The sequence below is a fragment of the Pediculus humanus genome, genomic scaffold (assembly GCF_000006295.1).
Source record: "Pediculus humanus corporis 1103172108221 genomic scaffold, whole genome shotgun sequence".
Lineage (NCBI taxonomy): Eukaryota > Metazoa > Arthropoda > Insecta > Psocodea > Pediculidae > Pediculus > Pediculus humanus.
Genome location: NW_002987791.1, coordinates 131,563 through 150,218, shown reverse-complemented (window position 1 = coordinate 150,218; position 18,656 = coordinate 131,563). Strand labels below are relative to the sequence as shown.

Below are 18,656 nucleotides of genomic sequence, written 5' to 3'. Positions count from 1 at the left end.
TTATAATTACTTTTTTTAAAAATAAAAAAAAAAATTTAAAAATAATTCTCTCAATAATAATTTGTTTATTTTTTATTGTTAAAAAAAAAAAAAAAAATTTCTTTGTATTTTTCATTAGGATTTTAGGTGTTGATTTGATAAATTAATGAATTGCTATCCTACTGCCAGTTAAGAAAGCAATGAACTTTATTCTTTGCTGTTAATTTTTTTTATAATTGAGGTTTTTTTTTATGTTGTAATGAATATCAAAGTATTATTTATGATTGGCATTAAAACAACGTCTGTTAATTTATTAATTTTTTTGGTTGTTGCAGGAATTGATTTTAAAGTTAGAACAATAGATGTAGATGGTAAAAAAATTAAATTACAAATTTGGGATACAGCTGGTCAAGAACGTTTTCGAACTATAACCACTGCATATTACAGAGGTGCTATGGGTATAATGTTAGTGTATGATATAACAAATGAAAAAAGTTTTGAAAATATTAAAAATTGGATAAGAAATATAGAAGAAAATGCATCGGCTGATGTTGAAAAAATGTTATTGGGAAACAAATGTGAATTAGAAGAGAAAAGACAAGTAACAAAGGAAAAAGGGGAACAATTAGCAATAGAATATGGAATTAAATTTATAGAAACAAGTGCAAAAGCATCTATTCACGTTCAAGATGCATTTTATATGCTTGCAAGGGATATAAAAGCAAAAACGGAAAAGAAACTGGTCAGTATTACCTATTATTTTAATATTTCTTTAATTCCCGATAAAAATAAATTTTATCAAGTTTAAAAAAAAATGTAAATTTTATTAAAACTTCTAAAGTAGAATTCTTAAATTTATGCTATATTTATTGATTAATCGTTAAGCTAAGCTCTAGTTAATTTTTTTTTTTTTTTTAATAAACATTTAAGTTTATTGGTAGGACATTAGATAAATCTATATTTTAAACAATACCTTATCTTTAATTTATTTATTTTATATTTATAAAAAAATGGACTAATGGTTTGTTTAATTTTCAATTAATCCTGCTGGAAACTATAGAAGGTAAGGCAAAAGATAATTTTTTACGTAATTTTAAATACTAAAGTAGTGTGTATTAATGATTGATTTGATTTTGTTTTCAACTGTCAATGCTATAACCATTTAAATTAATTTTATTTTCCTGTGTCTTAGAAAAATACTTCTTGATATCGTTTTGCATGCTTTCAAATATGTATAAAAAAAAAAAATATGAAAAAATAATATTACGATTAATATTTTAAAAATCGTCTCATACGAATTTTGTTTTTTTTTTTTTTTAATTTAAAAACAAATGCAACTTTTATGATTTATTTTTAAAAGAAATAAATATAACAAAATTTATCTGTAAATATTAATCTGTTTTTTTTTTTTTAAATTTTAGGAGGCAAGCAATCCTCCAAAAGGAGGACATCAATTGAAACCTTCCGATGCACAAAAGAAACCGACTAGTTGGCTATCTAGATGCTTCTTCCTTTGACCACAGTTAAGTGCCCAAATTTATTAAATAAATTTTTTTTATAATATTTTTTATTGTTGCAAATATTATTATTATTATTATTATTATAATCTCAGCCCAGGCTCTAAAAGTATTTTTTTGTCATCTGTGAAAAATCATGTACGTGATAATAAATACATGTTTAATGTAAATTTAAAATTAGGAGGAAGAGGAAGACGGGGAAAAAAAAAGTATGGGGGGGGGTTTTTTTTTTTTTTTTTTAAATTTAATGAAACTTTCGTATGATTATTAATTTTCAACATTTTCAAAAATTTTACTTATTAATTTATATGCTGATATATTTTTATAATATATATATATATATATGTAAATTCGAAATATAAAAAAAAAAAAAAAAAAAAAAAACAAATCTACTTTGTATTCATGGTTCAGGGGCAAAATTATAAAAATGAGAATATAAATGCGGGTATTTTTTTTAATTAAATAATTTTTATATAATAGTTATTATTATTATTTTTATTATTATTTATTAGATGCTTTTTTTTTTTGTGTTGAGGTTCCCTTATCAGGATATTCGATTTAAGTAATTTACTCCGTATTATTAAAAGCTTTGTGTAAAATATATTCATAACTTTTTTCATTTCATAATAATAATAATATCGAAATGAATTTTTTTTTTAATAAAAAATTTTCTTATTACTAATAATATAATTGCTCTCTCTCTCTCACACTCACACAGCCAGCTAGATTGAAATTTTTTCAAATTTTGTTCTTTTTTAACCCATGGAACCATTAATATAAAATGATTTTTTTTTTCGGTTTAAAAAAAGAGAGTAAAAAGTAATTTTGATACCCTTTTTTTTTTTTTTTTTAACTACTACTGGGTCATGTTGAAAAAAAAAGTTAAATTGTGTTCTTGAAGATTTTAGTTTAATTTTTTTTTGCTTTAAAAAAAAAAAAGTTACATATTCGGCACAAATAAAGGAAAATTTTTATTTAAAGGGCTTTATTTTTTAATTTGCTTAATTTGTATTTAGTGTTAATTTTCATTATATAGGATATTTTATTAATAAATTTATAATTTTTTTTTTTTTTTTTGTATTTGGGTTATAATTTAAAAAAAAAAAGAAAAAAAGAAAAAAATTTAATAAAAAATACCTAATAATACAATATTACTACTATATATATTCGGTGTTATAAATTTTATATATTTGTTATTTATAATTAAAAACTTTTTTTTTTTTTTTTTTTTTTATTGAAATACATATGTAGTTATAATATATATATAAATTTTTTTTTTTTAATCAAAGACCGAAAACAGGGTCACAGTAATTATTATTATTATTATTTTTAATGTTTTTTTTTTTTCGCATGATACTGTGATACATTCAAATTTTTATATAAATCTCTGGTTGCTGTTAAAAAGTATTTTTTTATTTAAAATTACATACTAATGATTAATGAGTAAATGAAAATTTATTAAACCATTCGCTGTATTAATAATAAATTATTATTATTATTATTGAAATTTAGCCCGACTTGCCTTTTCATTCGTTTCGAGTATTAACAAACACACTTGACTCATTGCTAAATTTTAATCAAACTAATCATATTGATTATGTTGAAAGTTCAAAATTTATTTTCATTTAACTACTTCATTGTGTATCATAACAACTATTTTTTTTTTTTTGAAATTTATACAATATTATTATTAATTTTACACTTATCGAGTAATTTGTTTTTTTGTTAAGTTAGGTTTGATGTCGAGAATTATGTATATTTGTTATATACATTTATAAAACAGTAAAATGTTTTAGCAGCTGAAATAAAACATCACTATTTAAATGTTATTAATACATTATGAGAATATCTGTGAATATATTTTAAAATAATAAGAAAGAAAAATAATATTTTTTAATAATAATTTTGCTTTAAAGTAAAGTTCATTATTTAAATTTATGTTTATTTCATTTGTAATTATAAATACTCCATTTGATTATAATTGTAAAACCGAGTAATATATGTTGAAAAACTATTTACGATATTCGAAAGGAAGTCTAATTTAATTAATAAAGCTTTTTATTATGTTATTTATAATAATTTTTATATATTCCATAAATAATATCCTTTATTATAAAAAAAATATTTATTCATATGTAAAACTTTAAATGTTTAAATAAAATTACAAATATGGAATTTTTAAGTATTTTGTCATACTGTTATGTCTGTATTAAATTGTTTAAAAGTTACAGTTTATTAAAATAAATGAACTGTTTAACACTGTTTAATTATTATTAATTACTTGGATTTTATCAAACATCTTGATTTTTGTTTTTCGGTGCTTTCGATGTGTATAATGATATTTCCCATTCTTTTCTAAATTTTTTATATAGTTTCATGGCAGTTTTGGCATCTTCAATGGAATCATGTTCTCCTTCTTGAATATTTTCATTTAAAAACATTTTAGCTAATTTTTTTAAAGGAGGAGATTTCAAATCGTTGATTTCTTTAAAAGGTTCATATTTAGATGTGTCCCTTATAAGTTGCTTATGATGTCCAAATTTTAACACTTTGAAATCATTACCTAAAGCATGCCCCACTAATATTCTATTATATAATAAGTCTTTTACTTCTTTACGAACCACTTCGAAATCCGCACCGTTCATTAAATTTTCTTCCCTTATTCCACTAAATCTTGTTCTGTAATCCCCAACTTTTGATTGAGGTTTCACATATTTATCATAAATACATTCAAGTTTAAAATTAACTAATGAAATTCTTGCAAGCATATCTTGATTATTTAAATCAGACACCATTTCACAATCAAGAGCAACAACTTTAGTTATTTCAGGATAAGTTTTTTTATTTTTATTAATTAATTGAGATTTTTTTATTTCTTTAAATTCATTTTCTTCTTTATTTTTATTAACTAATCCATTGGGTCCCATAAATTTAACCCAATTAGGTGAAACATTTTGCTTGGATAAAGAAATAACGGGTTTTAATTTATTTTTATTATTTTCTTTAAAATTTTTTTGTACTTTTTTAATTTTTTCATTTTTAATGCACTTTGAGTGATGAGTTATTTTTTTTTTAGACATAAATACGTTATAAAAAAAAAAAAAAAATTTTCACGTGTTTTAACTAAGCAATGAAAATATATTCTTCTGCAATGAATTCCGATCAAAATCTAAAACCACGATATAAAACTTCGATAGTTAAGATTAGGCATGCTAATAATTAATACGTAAAATAAATATTCTGACGACTGAAATTATTTCGTTTTAAACAATTAATCAATTTGGTTATTTTTACCATTCATACAAATTCTTTAAATAAATATAAAGTGTGATTAATAATAAATAAACACTTGTTACTGATCTATTTTTCGAAAAAAATTAAAAGGTAAGTTTTTTTTTTTGTTTTTAAAAATATGTAAATAAATTTTAATAATTTTTAACAAAGTCAAAATGTTATATTTAAAGTGTTTGGTATATTTTATTCAATACTGTTATTATCGTATAAACTAAAAAGTCATAAATAATTTATAATTAATGGTTTTTTTTTTTTAAATTAAATTAAATAAAAAAAATTTCTAAGTTTGGTTATGATATCTTATGATAATTTATAAAAAAAAAAAGAAAAAAAATGTTAGTGTTACATTAAGAGAGTTAACATTTTTTTGTAAATCTCTTTTTAAGATTATTTTTAGCTATTTTTAATTTAAATATAGTTAAATTCTCTTAATTGTTTTATTTAAAAAAAAATAACGTTTTATTTCTGTGTACATAAAAAAAAAAAAAAAAAAATTTTTTTTAAATACTTTTTTTAATTACTTACTTAAATTTAAAAACATTTTTTTTTGAATTTAAGTAAATAATTACAAGAAAGATATTTATCGATTTCTAATTATTCTGGGTGTTGTAGGCTAATTTATTATTAAAAAGTTTTTTTTTTTTTAAATATAAGTAAATAAAAAAATTTTAGTTTCATATCTTATTAATACTAGGAAAACATTTATTCATGTTGATGCATTAAAAGAAAATAACAATTCAAAAATATTGAAACAAAAAAAAAGAATCATTATATAAGGTTTAGAATATACTACCATCGATTGAAAAATTTAAATTCGAGAAGTGGGAAAAAAGGCTACACTACTAGAACATTGACAAAAAATTTTTTGTTGGGAATACATTCGATTATTAAAGTTTTTGTAAAAAAACTTTATTGAAAATATATAATATGCGTCGTCGTAATCCTCAAGTTACAGAAGATCAACAACAACGTGATCTACTTTTGAGACCCCCTGATAAAACTCTTAAAGAAAAATTCAGGGATTTGTTTTGGGATCCGAAGAAAAAAACATGTTTGACGAGAACTCCAATCAATTGGCTCTCGATAACAATTTATTACTTTATATTTTTGACAATTGTCATATTTTTATTTTTATTAACTCTTTTCATAGTATATTTTTTAGTGAATGTTGATAGACCACAATATGTGCTTAAGGATTCCCCAATTGGAAGCACTCCAGTTTTAAGTGTTTTCCCTTTCGATGATGAATTTTCCATGATTTGGTTAGATTCGAATCGTCCTTATAAAAGTTACGTTGAAAAAATAAATAAGAATTTAAAAGATTATAATTCGACGAGTTCGAAATCGTTCAATATTTCGGATCTTGGCGATTGTGGGAAATCTCCATTTGGCTACGACAAAAAAACTCCTTGTATATTTTTTCGAATGACGAGACTTTTGTTTTGGACGCCCAATCCATATAGGGTAGATGACGATTTACCCAAAGACGTACCGTCCGATGTGAAAAAATTAATTGGAAATTCGACTAGTCCGAAAATTTGGGTGTCGTGCAACGGATCGACGCCTAAAGATCGCGATCACATGCCCGAAGGTTTTTTCGAATTTCAAGGGACTCAAGGATTCGATATAACGGCCTATCCGTTTCATAATCAAAATGGTTTCATCGATCCCATAATTGCGATGAAGTTGAATTTTAAAGAACCCGAAGGAACGTTGTTTACATTTACTTGCACGGCTTGGGGAAAGGAAATGGATACGAAAATAACCGCAGTCCACGTGAATTTTTTTATTGAATAGATTTGTTATATTAATGTATATTGTTTTATTGCTTCTTTGTTTACGGGAGAAGTAATGTCAGGTGTGCCACCACCACCACTACCACTACCACTCTTAAGGAAAAAACAAAGACTTTTGTCGGAAACGGAAAAAAAAATTTTGAGGGAAGCTTTTGAGTTATTCGATTCGAACAATGACGGTTATTTGGATTACTACGAGTTTAAAGCTTCGTCTCGTTGCTTGGGATTCCATTTGAAAAAATGTGAAATTCTCGGGATTTTGGATACTTATTCTCGCAGTAATAAAAATCAAATATCATTTGATGATTACTATGAAGTTAGTAAGTACAACAATATGAATTCCCCATATTCGATTCTTCAGATTCAATTCAATTATTTCGTGTAAATTATTAAAATTACATCAATCGGATTATACGAGTAAAAAAAAAAAAAAAAAAATAAATAAATAAATAAATAAATTGGTTTTTAAAAAAAAAATTTTTTTTTTTTACTTTCATTTATTATATATATATATATATTTAATCTCTTTTTTCATTATCAACTGACAAATTATTATTATTATTATTATTATGATAAAAAATTAAAGTAATTATTCTAAGGTATGGAACATGTATTGAAAAAAAAAAAAAAAAAAAAAAACTGAGTTATTATAAATTTTTTTTATCATTAGTGGAGGAAAAAATGGTGAAAAGAGACCCAATGGATGAAATAAAAGAAGCCTTTAAATTAATTGCAAATGATAAAACAAATACAATTACTTACCGTGATTTAAAATATGCCGTTGAAAAAATAGGTGCTGATATTTCAGACAGAGATTTAAGGAGTATGATTGAAGAATTTGACACTAAAGGACATGGAAAATGTAAGGGGGTAAAAAACAAAAAAAAAAAAAAAAAACAACCCTACTAGTACTACTACGTGAAAGAAAACGTCATTTCTATCATTTATTATTATTATTATTATTATTATTATTATTATTAATGAAAATGAAGAAAATTGCCTTTACATAAAAAAAAAAAAAAAAAAGAAAAAAATTTTTTATAATAAACCTTATAAATTTATTATTATTTTTTTTTTTTTTTGTTTTTTATAGTGGACGAAGAAGATTTTATTAATTTAATAACAGGAGAATTTTTTTAATTTCCATTATATTTGTACTCATGTTCTCGTTCGTCATTTATAAGATAATTTTTTCTTTGGCACTTTTAAACAGGTACGTTGAATAAATTGAAAGTAAATTTTGTAGAGACATTTTTTTTTCTCTCTCACTTGCGTCAAGTTTATTTGAGTATTTAGTAGAGTTAAGCCTGTAACCCTATTAGAGTAAGTTAGAGGAAGTTGGTTTTTGTTTTTAGAGTAGAAATTTATAACAAATTATTTGATTATTATTTTTTTTTGTTTGCAGAAATCGGCATGTCTGAAAACACGTATGAAAGAGCTGAAGCAAATAGGAATATAATAAGAGAAGGAACGAAAGCTTTATTAAAAACTTCAGAAAGTTTGATTCGTTCAGAACGTGCGGCTTTGGAAACAACCCATGCTGGAACTTCAATAGTTTCTGAACTTCGAACTCAAACGGAATCATTGGAAAGGGCAAAAAATAAACTCGATCATATGAACGATCAGTTGACTCAATCGAGAAAACTAATACATTTGCTCTACAGACGTGTTTTTACCAATAAATTTATTATCATTTTAATTATTATTTTAGAAATTGCCATACTAGTATCCATTGTTTATTTAAAGTTTTTAAAAAAAAGTTAACCGTTCAATAATTATTTTCATTATTTACAAAAAAAAAAAAACAAGAAACTGATCATTATTTACTTGATTTTTTTAATTCATAGATGAAAAATTTAATTTAATTTTTATTTAAAAAAAAAAAAAAAGTTTTTCTTTTAAAATGATTCATGTTAAAAATGTAGCCGTGGGAATTTCAGGTGGTGTAGATAGTGCCGTTGCCGCTTTATTATTGAAAAAAAGGGGATATAATGTAATTGGCGTTTACATGAAAAATTGGGATTTGGTCGATGAAAATGGAATATGTTCAACGTCTGAGGATTTAGAATATGCCAAATATACGTGCAATCAAATTGATATACCCTTTCACGAAGTTAATTTCGTCAAGGAGTATTGGAATAACGTGTTTGTTGCATTCACGAAAGAATACGAAGATGGATACACTCCCAATCCCGACATTCTCTGCAACAAATACATAAAATTTAATGCTTTTTCAAATTACGCGTTTAAAAAATTACGTGCGGATGCCATTGCCACCGGTCACTACGCGAAAACTTCATTTGGAAATTTTTTAGAAAATTACAAACCTCAAACGAAAGCAAAATTGCTCGTGGCTAAAGATATAATAAAAGACCAGACTTTTTTCTTAAGTCAAATACCGCAGGAAACGTTGAAAAAAACAATTTTCCCATTGGGTGATTTGCATAAAAGTGAAGTGAAGAAAATTGCAGAAGAGAATGATATGAAAAAGTTATCCAGGAAACCAGAAAGTATGGGTATTTGTTTTATAGGCTCTAGAAATTTTCAAACATTCATAGATCAATATATAAAACCGAAACCTGGGAAATTTATTAACATGATAACTGGGAAAGAAGAAGGGAAGCACGATGGAATTCACATGTGGACAGTGGGTCAAAGATGCAGGATAAAAGGATTTTCCGTTCCGAGATTTGTGGTGAAAAAAGATCCGACAACAGCTAACATTTGGGTCGTGGCAGGAACCAATCATTCCTTGCTTTATAGTTATATTTTTGTGACAGAAAAACCATATTGGATTGCTGAACCTCCGAATAATTTGTACTACGGATGTAAAGTTCATTTTAAGTTTCAGCATGTTAAATCAACGACAAATTGTCAAGTTATTAGCATAAAAAATGACAACTTACTTGTTATTATTGATAAACCGTTAAGAGCACTCACACAGGGACAATATGCTGTATTTTATCAAGAAAATGAATGCCTTGGGAGTGCGAGAATAACTCATGTAGGGCCCAGTCTTTATTCGTTAGGATTAACTGTGCCTGAAAATTATGAGGAATATGCTGAAAAGTGTAATTCAGAAACGAAAAGCATTAATACTCAATTGTAAACTTAGTGCAAATTTATTATTATTTATTTTAATCAATTTATTAAACCTACAAACTGTTAATATTAATTACTGTAGGTATAAAAGATTTTATTTTAATTATTATAATGTCGTAATTCATTTTTCTTTTTAAATGTTATGTCTTTTATATTAATTAAAAATCTAGTCTTTATTTATTCCTGAATGTTAAAAAAAAAAAAATTGCTTCATATCCTAAAAATTTGTAACAATTATTCCTAATAAAAAAAAAAATTAAAGCATTTTAAAAATTATAGAATATTAAAAAGTATTTTTTATTTTAATCAAACTTCTTTTTCCACACCATTTTAAATAATAATAGTAATGACGGAACAACAAATTACACGAAACGTGTCAGAAAAAATTTTTTCCCGGGTAATGAAAGTGGCAGAAGATTATACTCAGTAACAAGTTGTGCGTTTTCAATTTTGGTTCTCGTGATTTAGTTTTTCTTTTTTAAAATCAGAACAATGCAGCCTCTTGTGGAAACAAGAAATAAAGTAAATGGAAAATTTTTAAGTGATTTTAGTGGTAAACCGATAACAATTTTAGGAAAAGTTATAAAAGTAAGTTTTAATTTTCATTTAATATTATTACAATTAGATATACCCAATTACTCAGCTGTCAGTATTTTCAGGTTCATTCAAATGGTACATTGTTTGAAATGAAATCTACGGATAATCAAATTATTACAGTTATTTTGAATGAACCTTTGTCTGAAAATTTAGAAGGGTGGATTGAAGTTAGGGGAAACGGTCAAGGTAGAAATAGTGTCATTTGTCATAAGATTTTAAATTTGGATGATATTTGTCATTCTATTGGTATGTTTGATGTTATAAATCTATCTCATACAAATTCAGTTGAAGGTTTTGTAGTTGCACAGTTTTTTTTTCATGTGATAATTTTTGTTTTAGATGCTGAACTATATGATGATCTTATAAATGTTATAAATTCTTGTTCCAATCCTTGGTCATCTTAAATAATCTTAAATGAAATTAAGTCAGGAATTTGATTTTAATTATTTCAAGTTAGCTTGAAATGCAGATTACAGGTCTTCACAAACAATAATATGAGCATTTGAAATAATTTGATAAAAATTCATTTATTTATTTATTTTTAACAATTTTTTTTTCTATTTGCAATAATAATTATATTGCCTACATTTAAAACTGTAAAATTAATGAAAAGTATAAAATATATCATTTTCTTATTTTGCTACAACAATAATTATTACTCGATGCATTTTATACTGAATATAAAATAAAATTATGATTTTGCTAATGTTAAAACATGCGAAATAACTTCATCAACCGATTGATTATTCAATAACGTTTTAACTGCAGTATCATCAATAACAACAGTGAAAAGCAATTTTGCATTTTCACGAAGTCTATCCAATTCAGACAAATCCGGATTCTCCACTGGTTGATGTCCGCATCTTTTGATAACTAAATCCAGAATTTTATCAATCGGTGAATCTGGAGCACCGAAACTTTTCAAAGTCTCTTCATCAACCAAAAGTTTTAACAATTCCGAAACGGCTTCGGGAAATGATGAATTATTGTTTTTCAATTGGGAGGCTGGTACATTACTATCAGGTTTTTTTACTTCATTCGTGATGGTCCACAACTGTAATTGTAATTTTTTCTTTTCTGCCTCCACAAGAATTTCTTCTAATTTATCACGATGCTTTGCACGCATGTGACGTAACAGACAATCTTGTCTGATAAAAGCTCTGTTACAGTAGTTGCAAGCTCTCGGTGGTTCTTTAGTATGAGTTAAAAGATGAATTTTCAATGATGATTTCATTGAAAAACCTTTCGAACATATGTTACACTGAAAAGCTAAATACATATTTTTTTGTAAGAATTAATTGAAAATAAATAAAAAATTAGATAAATGAAGGTTATTTTGTTTTTACCTTTAACACCTGTGTGAGTCAATGTGTGTCTAGCAAGATCCTCTTTTCTTATGAAATGTCTATCACAATGTTCACATTTCATGGGTTCGGCTCCATCGTGAAAATATTTTTTGTGTGTATCCAATCTGGTTTTTCGATTGAACGATTTATCACATTCATCACACTTAAAACCATACTCGCCTAATTTTAAATAATTTTACATTCATAATTTTGCTTGTAAGTTATTTATTTTCTGGTTAAAACGGTTTTGAAAAATTTTTACCTGTGTGATAAAAAACATGGGCTCTTAATTGTGAAGCTTGAATAAAACCTTTGCCGCAATACTTGCACGTAAATGGACGAACTCCCGTGTGTAATTTACGATGACGATTCAAAGTTTCCTTTGCAGCAAATTTAGTAAAACACTAAAAAATTTATATTAAAAAAAAAAACATCAAACGATGGGTATCAAGTTGACATTTTTTTGTTTCAATTATTTTTACTCACCCTGACAGTAACCAAGATTAGCAATAAAAAAACAAATTCTAAATAAATAATTGATATAAGCTTACTGCTTACACATAAAAGTGTGTACATTTTTTTTATAAGTGGTTGACTTACTTCATTACATTCATAAGGTTTTTCTCCTGTGTGTCTTCGAATATGTTTTTTTTGTGCACCACTTGTTCTAAAACGTTTGTTGCAAAATGAACAGGGATATGGTTTGTTACCAAAATGTTCTTTCTTGTGCCTACTGTATAAATGAGCGCCCAAAATTTCTTGGTCACAGTATTCACATTGATAAACATTAAGGCGTTTATTCACTCCAGCATGAGCTCTTAAATGTTCTCTCAAATTATCTTTTCGATTGAAATTACGACCGCAAACCTAATTTTCAAAATAATTTTATGAATTAGTACTCTATTTGTAATTTTTAATTATACATATTTAATTTTAGAAATATTACTTGACAACTGTAAGTGGGCCTAGAAACCCCATCACATCCAGTTTGAAGAATGTGTCTGTCCAAATGATATTTTCTAGTAAAAGTAACATTACACCTTTCGCAAGACCAAGGTTTCGAGTCTGTGAGTATGAAAAATTATTTTTTAATAAATAAACTACAAAAAATTTTCTAAAATTAATGTTAATTATAAAGTACATACTATTGTGTGTATATAAATGATTGGACATAGCACTTTGATTTTCACATTCCAATGAACATTCTGGACAAATGTATGGCCCTTCTTCTTCGTGAATCAATTGCTTGTGTAATTTCAAATTTTTGCTAAACTGAAATTTTTTATTGCAATCTGTGCACTCATAATCACCTGCCTTTAAAAAATAAAATATGTTACAATAAACAAATACAAACCATAATTAATTTATAGGGTGATACTCACTGAATGATCTGTACTCGAATCTTCTCCACAGCAATGACACAGCCCATTTAGGCTAGACTCCTTTTGTAAACCTAATTTATCTTGTTTTGAGCACCATCTATCCATGTGTCTTTGTCTTCCCTAATTAAAAAGAAAAATTCATTAAATTCACAATTAAAAAAATGGAAGCTATTCTTTTAAAATAAAATTTGAAAACATCATGTAATTTTATTTATACACGATTACAATCTTTATCAATTTTGTAATATACTAACAAATAAGCTCTTAAATGTTCGTGGACAAGTAGCACACATAAATTCTCCATTTTCAGCGACAACTACTTGTTCATCAATTTTGGTCTTTTTAGCCGATGATGGAGCCTTGTTTTCTTTACTGCTGTGTTTTTCATTTAAATTATTTCCTATATTTAAAATATAATTTATTTTAATGAAAAGTATTAATTTTAATTGAAAAATATTTAATTGATTTTACCCTTATCTGAAGAATTTTTATTATTTTTTTGAGCAGTTCTTGCACTTCTTCTAACAAATCCCTTGCAAATCGTTTCTTCTTTAATTATCTCATCATCTTGTGAGATATCTGATAAAAAAATTAATTGTTTTATAAAATATAAACAACAACAAAAAAAAATTGAAAGTTTAATTAAATTAAAAATTTATTACCATAGGGGTCTGATTTAATTGTTTGTCCATTATTTTCCTGCTCGTTTTTATCCTGTGTTTCTTCTGTAGACATTATACCGATATTATCAAATTATTAGGTATTAAAATAATTATACTATTTTAATTATTAATATTACTAATTGTGAACTCTTTATTTCTATTACTTTATATTCAAAAAATAAGAGACAGTCATATTTTGAAGAAAAAAAATTAATAAAACGCTTATTTGTATAATAACACGAACGTATGGCGGATTGCCTAAAAGCAAATATAAAAAAAAAATTATTAGGTATATTTGTTTGGAATTGTATCTAATAGATGGAAAATAAGATTTTATTTTTTTATTTTTAAATTAGTCATATTTTTATGCATTGTAATTTTCTCTTAATATGTATAGTTCAAAATTTAATAGTCTTTTAAATGTAATTTCATCCTACCTTCTTTAGTTCACTTTCTCCGCGTCATCAACATAATGAAGGTGGACTACTTCCAAAAAAATTTTTGATTACATTTTAATAAATACTTTATTAAAAATGTAGAACCTATTATTATTTAAGTTTAACCGTCGTTTAAAATTTAATTTATATTAATTATAAATTACGTACCACAAAATATTGAGTAAAACTTCGTAAAGTTACGCATTAAAATTCATATACACAAATCTAATTCATTTTTCATTAGCGCACAGGCATTTAAGCGCGAATGTTTCAAAACCGACTTAATTGTTTTAGATCTTACCGTTTTCATGGTAACAGAAATTTAAATTAGAAAGTATTACAAATGAAAATAAAGTTTTAGTGTTAAAGTGTAAAACTTTATATTTTCATTTATAAAATAAATATGAGTGAGGATGTGAAACCTGAAGTGATTAAGGCGACGCAAGATGCATTAGGAAAATTTATTAAAAAGCCTATATTAACCGATAAATTACTTAAAAAGCCGCCCTTTAGATTTTTACACGATATATGTACTTACGTAAGGTTTTTTTTTTTTTTTTTACTACAGTACTTTGTACTATATAATTATCGACATTAAAAATGTCACGAACATTTTTTTTTTTAGGCAATGAAAGAAACTGGATATCTGACTAGTGTTATTAATCAACCTGAAGACAAATTTGAAAATATTAAAGATAGGGAAGGTAAAATTGCTTTTTTACAAAAAGTGATTGCCGCAGTAGGTACGTGAACTGATTAATTTGTTTTTTGCACTCTTTTAAGCAGTGTATTATGTATTTGATATTTTTTTTCTAATTAGTAAAATATATTTGTTTGCAGAAGCATCTAATGGTACCAAATTAACAGTCAAACCTACGAAAATTGTGGCTGGTTTGGAGGCAACAAAAACCAATGAATTTTTACAAGCGTTAGGAAAAGCAATAAAAAAATATGTAAAAAAAATTTTAACAATTTTAACTATTGTTTTAAATGTGCATAGAAGAAACAGGTAGATAATTATTTTTCTAATTTTCAGCAAGTAGAAAGTAAATCCACAAAAACATCTAAAACCAAAACTAAAACTTCTAGAAGTCATTCGAAAGATACAAAAGAGGTAAAAAAAAAAAAAAAAATGGTGGAAAACATTTGTTTGTATTTATTTAAATAATAAAAATTAATTTTTATTATTAATTATATTAATAACTATTTATTTTTCAAACTTTCAGGATTTGCAAGACAAAAAATTAGAGAAAGGTTCTACAAAGTCTTTGAAAACTAATTTAGAAACTCAAGAACAAGAAAACAATATTAAAAAACTACCAAGCGACAATAATACACCCATATCAGGCACAAAAACAAAAAATAAAAAAATTGAAGAAGGAACTGTTAAAGAAAATGATAAGAAAACTCATGATAAAAAAACAAAAGAAAAAAAATTAAAAATTGAACATGAGGAAGAGAGTAATACATTAAAATCATCTTCTGGAAAAAGCAAAAATAAATTGGTCGAATTAAATAATTTAAATGGTTCTGGAGAAAATGTCGATTTGCAAAATGTGGATGTTATTCGAGTTAGTAACACAAATGGTCAAGGGGATCATAAAATTATTGAAAATGAAATGAAAGAGCATGTAGAGCACGTAGAAAATGAAGAAGTTAAAAGAAAAAATACTGGAAAGCAAAAACATAGGCATTCTCCGACAGGTTTTTTTTCTTTTACACAAAATTTCACAAAACATTTTATCTCAGTTTTAGATAAATCAAATTAAAACTTTTTTAAAATTTTTAGTCAAGTCTGGTTTACACGAAGAAAGGAATACACATGAAAAATTAAATGAAATAATCCAAAATAAAGATACAGTAAAAGATCAAAAACATGAGTTGGATGAAAGTCAAACACATGATAGAATTCATTCTTCATCTCGACCTAAAAGTATTCAGCAAGAACAAATACCGATAACTAGTCCATCAGAGTTAAAAAGTTACCAGAAAAAGTATTTAAACTTAATAATTTTATTTCATTTTTTAGTATCATTATAAATATAAACATTAAATTTTTTTAGGGAAATTCCTTTAGCCAGGGAAGGAAGTTTTATTTCTAGACCAAAAACTGGAATCAGAGTTCCATCAGTGAGACCAGCAAGTGCTAGACCAGCTGCTCCTAGAATCAGAGAAAAAACAGAAATTGTAGAAACGGACGAAACCAAAAAGTAAAAAGGCTCGAATACTTTTTACGAGTAAATTTTGTTGTTAAATAATTGCAGTATTTAATTTTCCAGGGCGCAGATAGGAAAAATAAATGTTATAGTCGATAAAGAAATCAATAATGATGCAGACGACGATAATTTAATATCATTAGAAACTACTAACGATATATTACTTGAAGAAATAACAATCCCAACGCCTTCACTTCCGGAATCAAAGAGGGGGGGGAAGGCGAACACGGTCATTTAGTCGAACAAATTTTAGAAGTACAAAAAGAACTTGAAGAGAGTAATAATCTCATGGTGGCATCAGAAGAAAAACCATCAGATAAAACAGAAATTGTAAGAAAACCCCCGAGTTTTAATGACTCTCGCCAACATTTTGAATTTTTACATTTTTCCTTCCTTCCTTCCTTTCTTTCAGGAATGGGAATTGAGTAGGAATTCGGAATCGGCAAACAGAGAATTAGATAAACTTCGTGCAAACATACAAACTTTAACTCGATCTGCAAATCCTTTGGGAAAACTATTGGATTTTTTCCAGGAAGACGTTGATACTATTCAACGAGAATTGGAAAGTTTGAAAAATAAAAATTCGAGTTTGATCGTCGAGATAGCTCATGAAAAAAGGTACGTTAATTATTATTTATTAACCTATAGAAAAGTCTAGAAACCTAGATTTTCCGGATGAAAACCTACATTTTAAATTTTTTATATATTTTAGTATAACCGAACAATTTATCGAACCTTTAAAAGTTCATTTAAAAGAAATTCAGCAAAGTATAGACGAAGAATTCGAACAGATAACGGTCGTGAAAGCTAACATTATAAGGAATAATATAAAAATACAAAAATTATTAGCCGGAATTTAACATTCTAATTCGTTATTAACAAAATAACACGTAGATTTTATTTATTTAATATTAATATATATATATATATATATATAATATTATTTATAAAGTTACGTTACATAATTCTAGTCACGTGATTATTGTTTTAATCATTAACACAAATAAAAAAAAAATATTTGCTTTTAATTTTTTTATCACTCTGACGTCATTAATTAGATATTTAAAAACTTTGGGTCAAAATTCTTTAGATTAAAGTTACAACAACAAAAAAATAATAATAATAATAATAATTTGAAATCTTTACTACATTGCTATGATAATAATATTAATTACTTATATTTTTTTTTTTTTTTTTTTAAATGAAAACAAATTTTTAATTTTAAATTTTAAAAGGTTTGCATTTATTAACAAAAAAAAAAAAAAACCTTTCTTGACCTTTCACCCCGAATGAGGAGGAATAATAAAATAATTTTTTTAAAAAAATTAATTAAAAGAAAAAAAAAATTATTTAATTTTAATGAATTTATTTTATTGTCAAGTTATATATTAACAAACAAAAGTTATTTTTTTAATCATAATTTTATACAAAAAAATTATTTAATTAAAATTTAAATCCTTCCATTTTAACTTTACAAAAATAAAACAAGATGGAGACGATTGAAATCAATTGCAAAATTTTGAAATTTTTTTTTTTTTATTTTAAATTTTAAAAAAACGTCCATTTATAAAATTTTTTTTTCTATTATTTAAATTTAAAATAACGGTGGTGAATAATAATAATAATAATAATAATAGAATAATAATTTAAATAATTTCAAAATTTTTTTTTTTTTTAAAAAAACTTTATTGCTAACAAAAAACTTTCTTTACCCCAAACTAAAAAAAAAATTTTCTTTCTTTTATTTAGTTTTTTCTGAAAAAAATTCTACTGATATGTATATAACATTTTTCTTCAAATATTTAATTTTTTTTAAAATAAAAAAAAATATTCGGTTGTCAAAACGCAAAAATTATTTTTTTATATATATTTATTTAAAAAACAGAATTTTTTGCAATCCTTTGCAAAGTTAAGAAATTTGTGCTTTAATTAGTCATAAACAAAAAAAAAAAAAAAAGAAAAAAATTAAATAAATGAAACAAAAAATAACGTTTAATAAACTTTTAAAGAAAGAAAAAAACAAGAAATACAATTAAAAAAAAAAATTAAATTATTAATTAGTAACAATAATCATTGATACGTATATATATATATAATTGCAAAATAATTATCAAATTAATAATTTTTCATCATCATCATCATCATCATTATTATTATTATCATTGTTCTTTTTTTTTTAATATATTATTTAATCTTATAATCAATATAATAATAATATTATTTGTTACATATATATATATAATATTTATATAATCCGAATACACAGCCTTAATATTTTTAAATATCATTCGACAATATTTAATAATAATAATAATTTAATTTAATTTT

At 24.7% G+C, this 18,656-nt stretch overlaps 7 protein-coding genes across 7 annotated transcripts in view; 5 read left to right on the top strand and 2 right to left on the bottom strand.

The window, feature by feature from the left end:
- Phum_PHUM450640 (uncharacterized protein) overlaps positions 1–1,496 on the top strand; it is a gene marked incomplete at both ends in the record, with an annotated part of 1,616 nt that extends 120 nt beyond the window's left edge. Inside the window, 2 exons of the mRNA XM_002429717.1 lie at positions 252–721; positions 1,401–1,496. Of these exons, the coding sequence (XP_002429762.1) occupies positions 252–721; positions 1,401–1,496 (566 nt within the window). The remainder of the gene's footprint in view (positions 1–251; positions 722–1,400) is intronic.
- Positions 1,497–3,787: 2,291 nt separating this feature from the next.
- Positions 3,788–4,576, bottom strand: Phum_PHUM450630 (RNA exonuclease, putative; the record flags this gene model as incomplete). Its single annotated transcript, XM_002429716.1, has 1 exon — positions 3,788–4,576. One exon carries the CDS (start codon positions 4,574–4,576, stop codon positions 3,788–3,790), a length of 789 nt encoding a protein of 262 aa, XP_002429761.1.
- A 1,141-nt stretch (positions 4,577–5,717) lies between these two features.
- On the top strand, positions 5,718–7,913 carry Phum_PHUM450620 (uncharacterized protein; the record flags this gene model as incomplete). The annotated part of the gene is made up of 4 exons (XM_002429715.1): positions 5,718–6,566; positions 6,588–6,906; positions 7,257–7,448; positions 7,888–7,913. 4 exons carry the CDS (start codon positions 5,718–5,720, stop codon positions 7,911–7,913), a joined length of 1,386 nt encoding a protein of 461 aa, XP_002429760.1.
- Positions 7,914–8,489: 576 nt separating this feature from the next.
- On the top strand, positions 8,490–9,695 carry Phum_PHUM450610 (methyltransferase, putative; the record flags this gene model as incomplete). Its single annotated transcript, XM_002429714.1, has 1 exon — positions 8,490–9,695. One exon carries the CDS (start codon positions 8,490–8,492, stop codon positions 9,693–9,695), a length of 1,206 nt encoding a protein of 401 aa, XP_002429759.1.
- Positions 9,696–10,180: 485 nt separating this feature from the next.
- Phum_PHUM450600 (Replication protein A 14 kDa subunit, putative) lies at positions 10,181–10,689 on the top strand (the record flags this gene model as incomplete). Its single annotated transcript, XM_002429713.1, has 3 exons — positions 10,181–10,276; positions 10,348–10,576; positions 10,625–10,689. 3 exons carry the CDS (start codon positions 10,181–10,183, stop codon positions 10,687–10,689), a joined length of 390 nt encoding a protein of 129 aa, XP_002429758.1.
- A 287-nt stretch (positions 10,690–10,976) lies between these two features.
- On the bottom strand, positions 10,977–13,118 carry Phum_PHUM450590 (zinc finger protein, putative; the record flags this gene model as incomplete). Its single annotated transcript, XM_002429712.1, has 7 exons — positions 10,977–11,554; positions 11,632–11,811; positions 11,894–12,035; positions 12,232–12,498; positions 12,578–12,696; positions 12,777–12,945; positions 13,014–13,118. 7 exons carry the CDS (start codon positions 13,116–13,118, stop codon positions 10,977–10,979), a joined length of 1,560 nt encoding a protein of 519 aa, XP_002429757.1.
- A 1,397-nt stretch (positions 13,119–14,515) lies between these two features.
- Positions 14,516–17,188, top strand: Phum_PHUM450580 (paramyosin, long form, putative; the record flags this gene model as incomplete). The annotated part of the gene is made up of 10 exons (XM_002429711.1): positions 14,516–14,650; positions 14,738–14,855; positions 14,953–15,065; positions 15,149–15,226; positions 15,339–15,816; positions 15,902–16,106; positions 16,176–16,322; positions 16,499–16,658; positions 16,741–16,946; positions 17,041–17,188. The coding sequence occupies 10 exons, from the start codon at positions 14,516–14,518 to the stop codon at positions 17,186–17,188; spliced, it is 1,788 nt and encodes a 595-aa protein (XP_002429756.1).
- Positions 17,189–18,656: the final 1,468 nt, after the last annotated feature.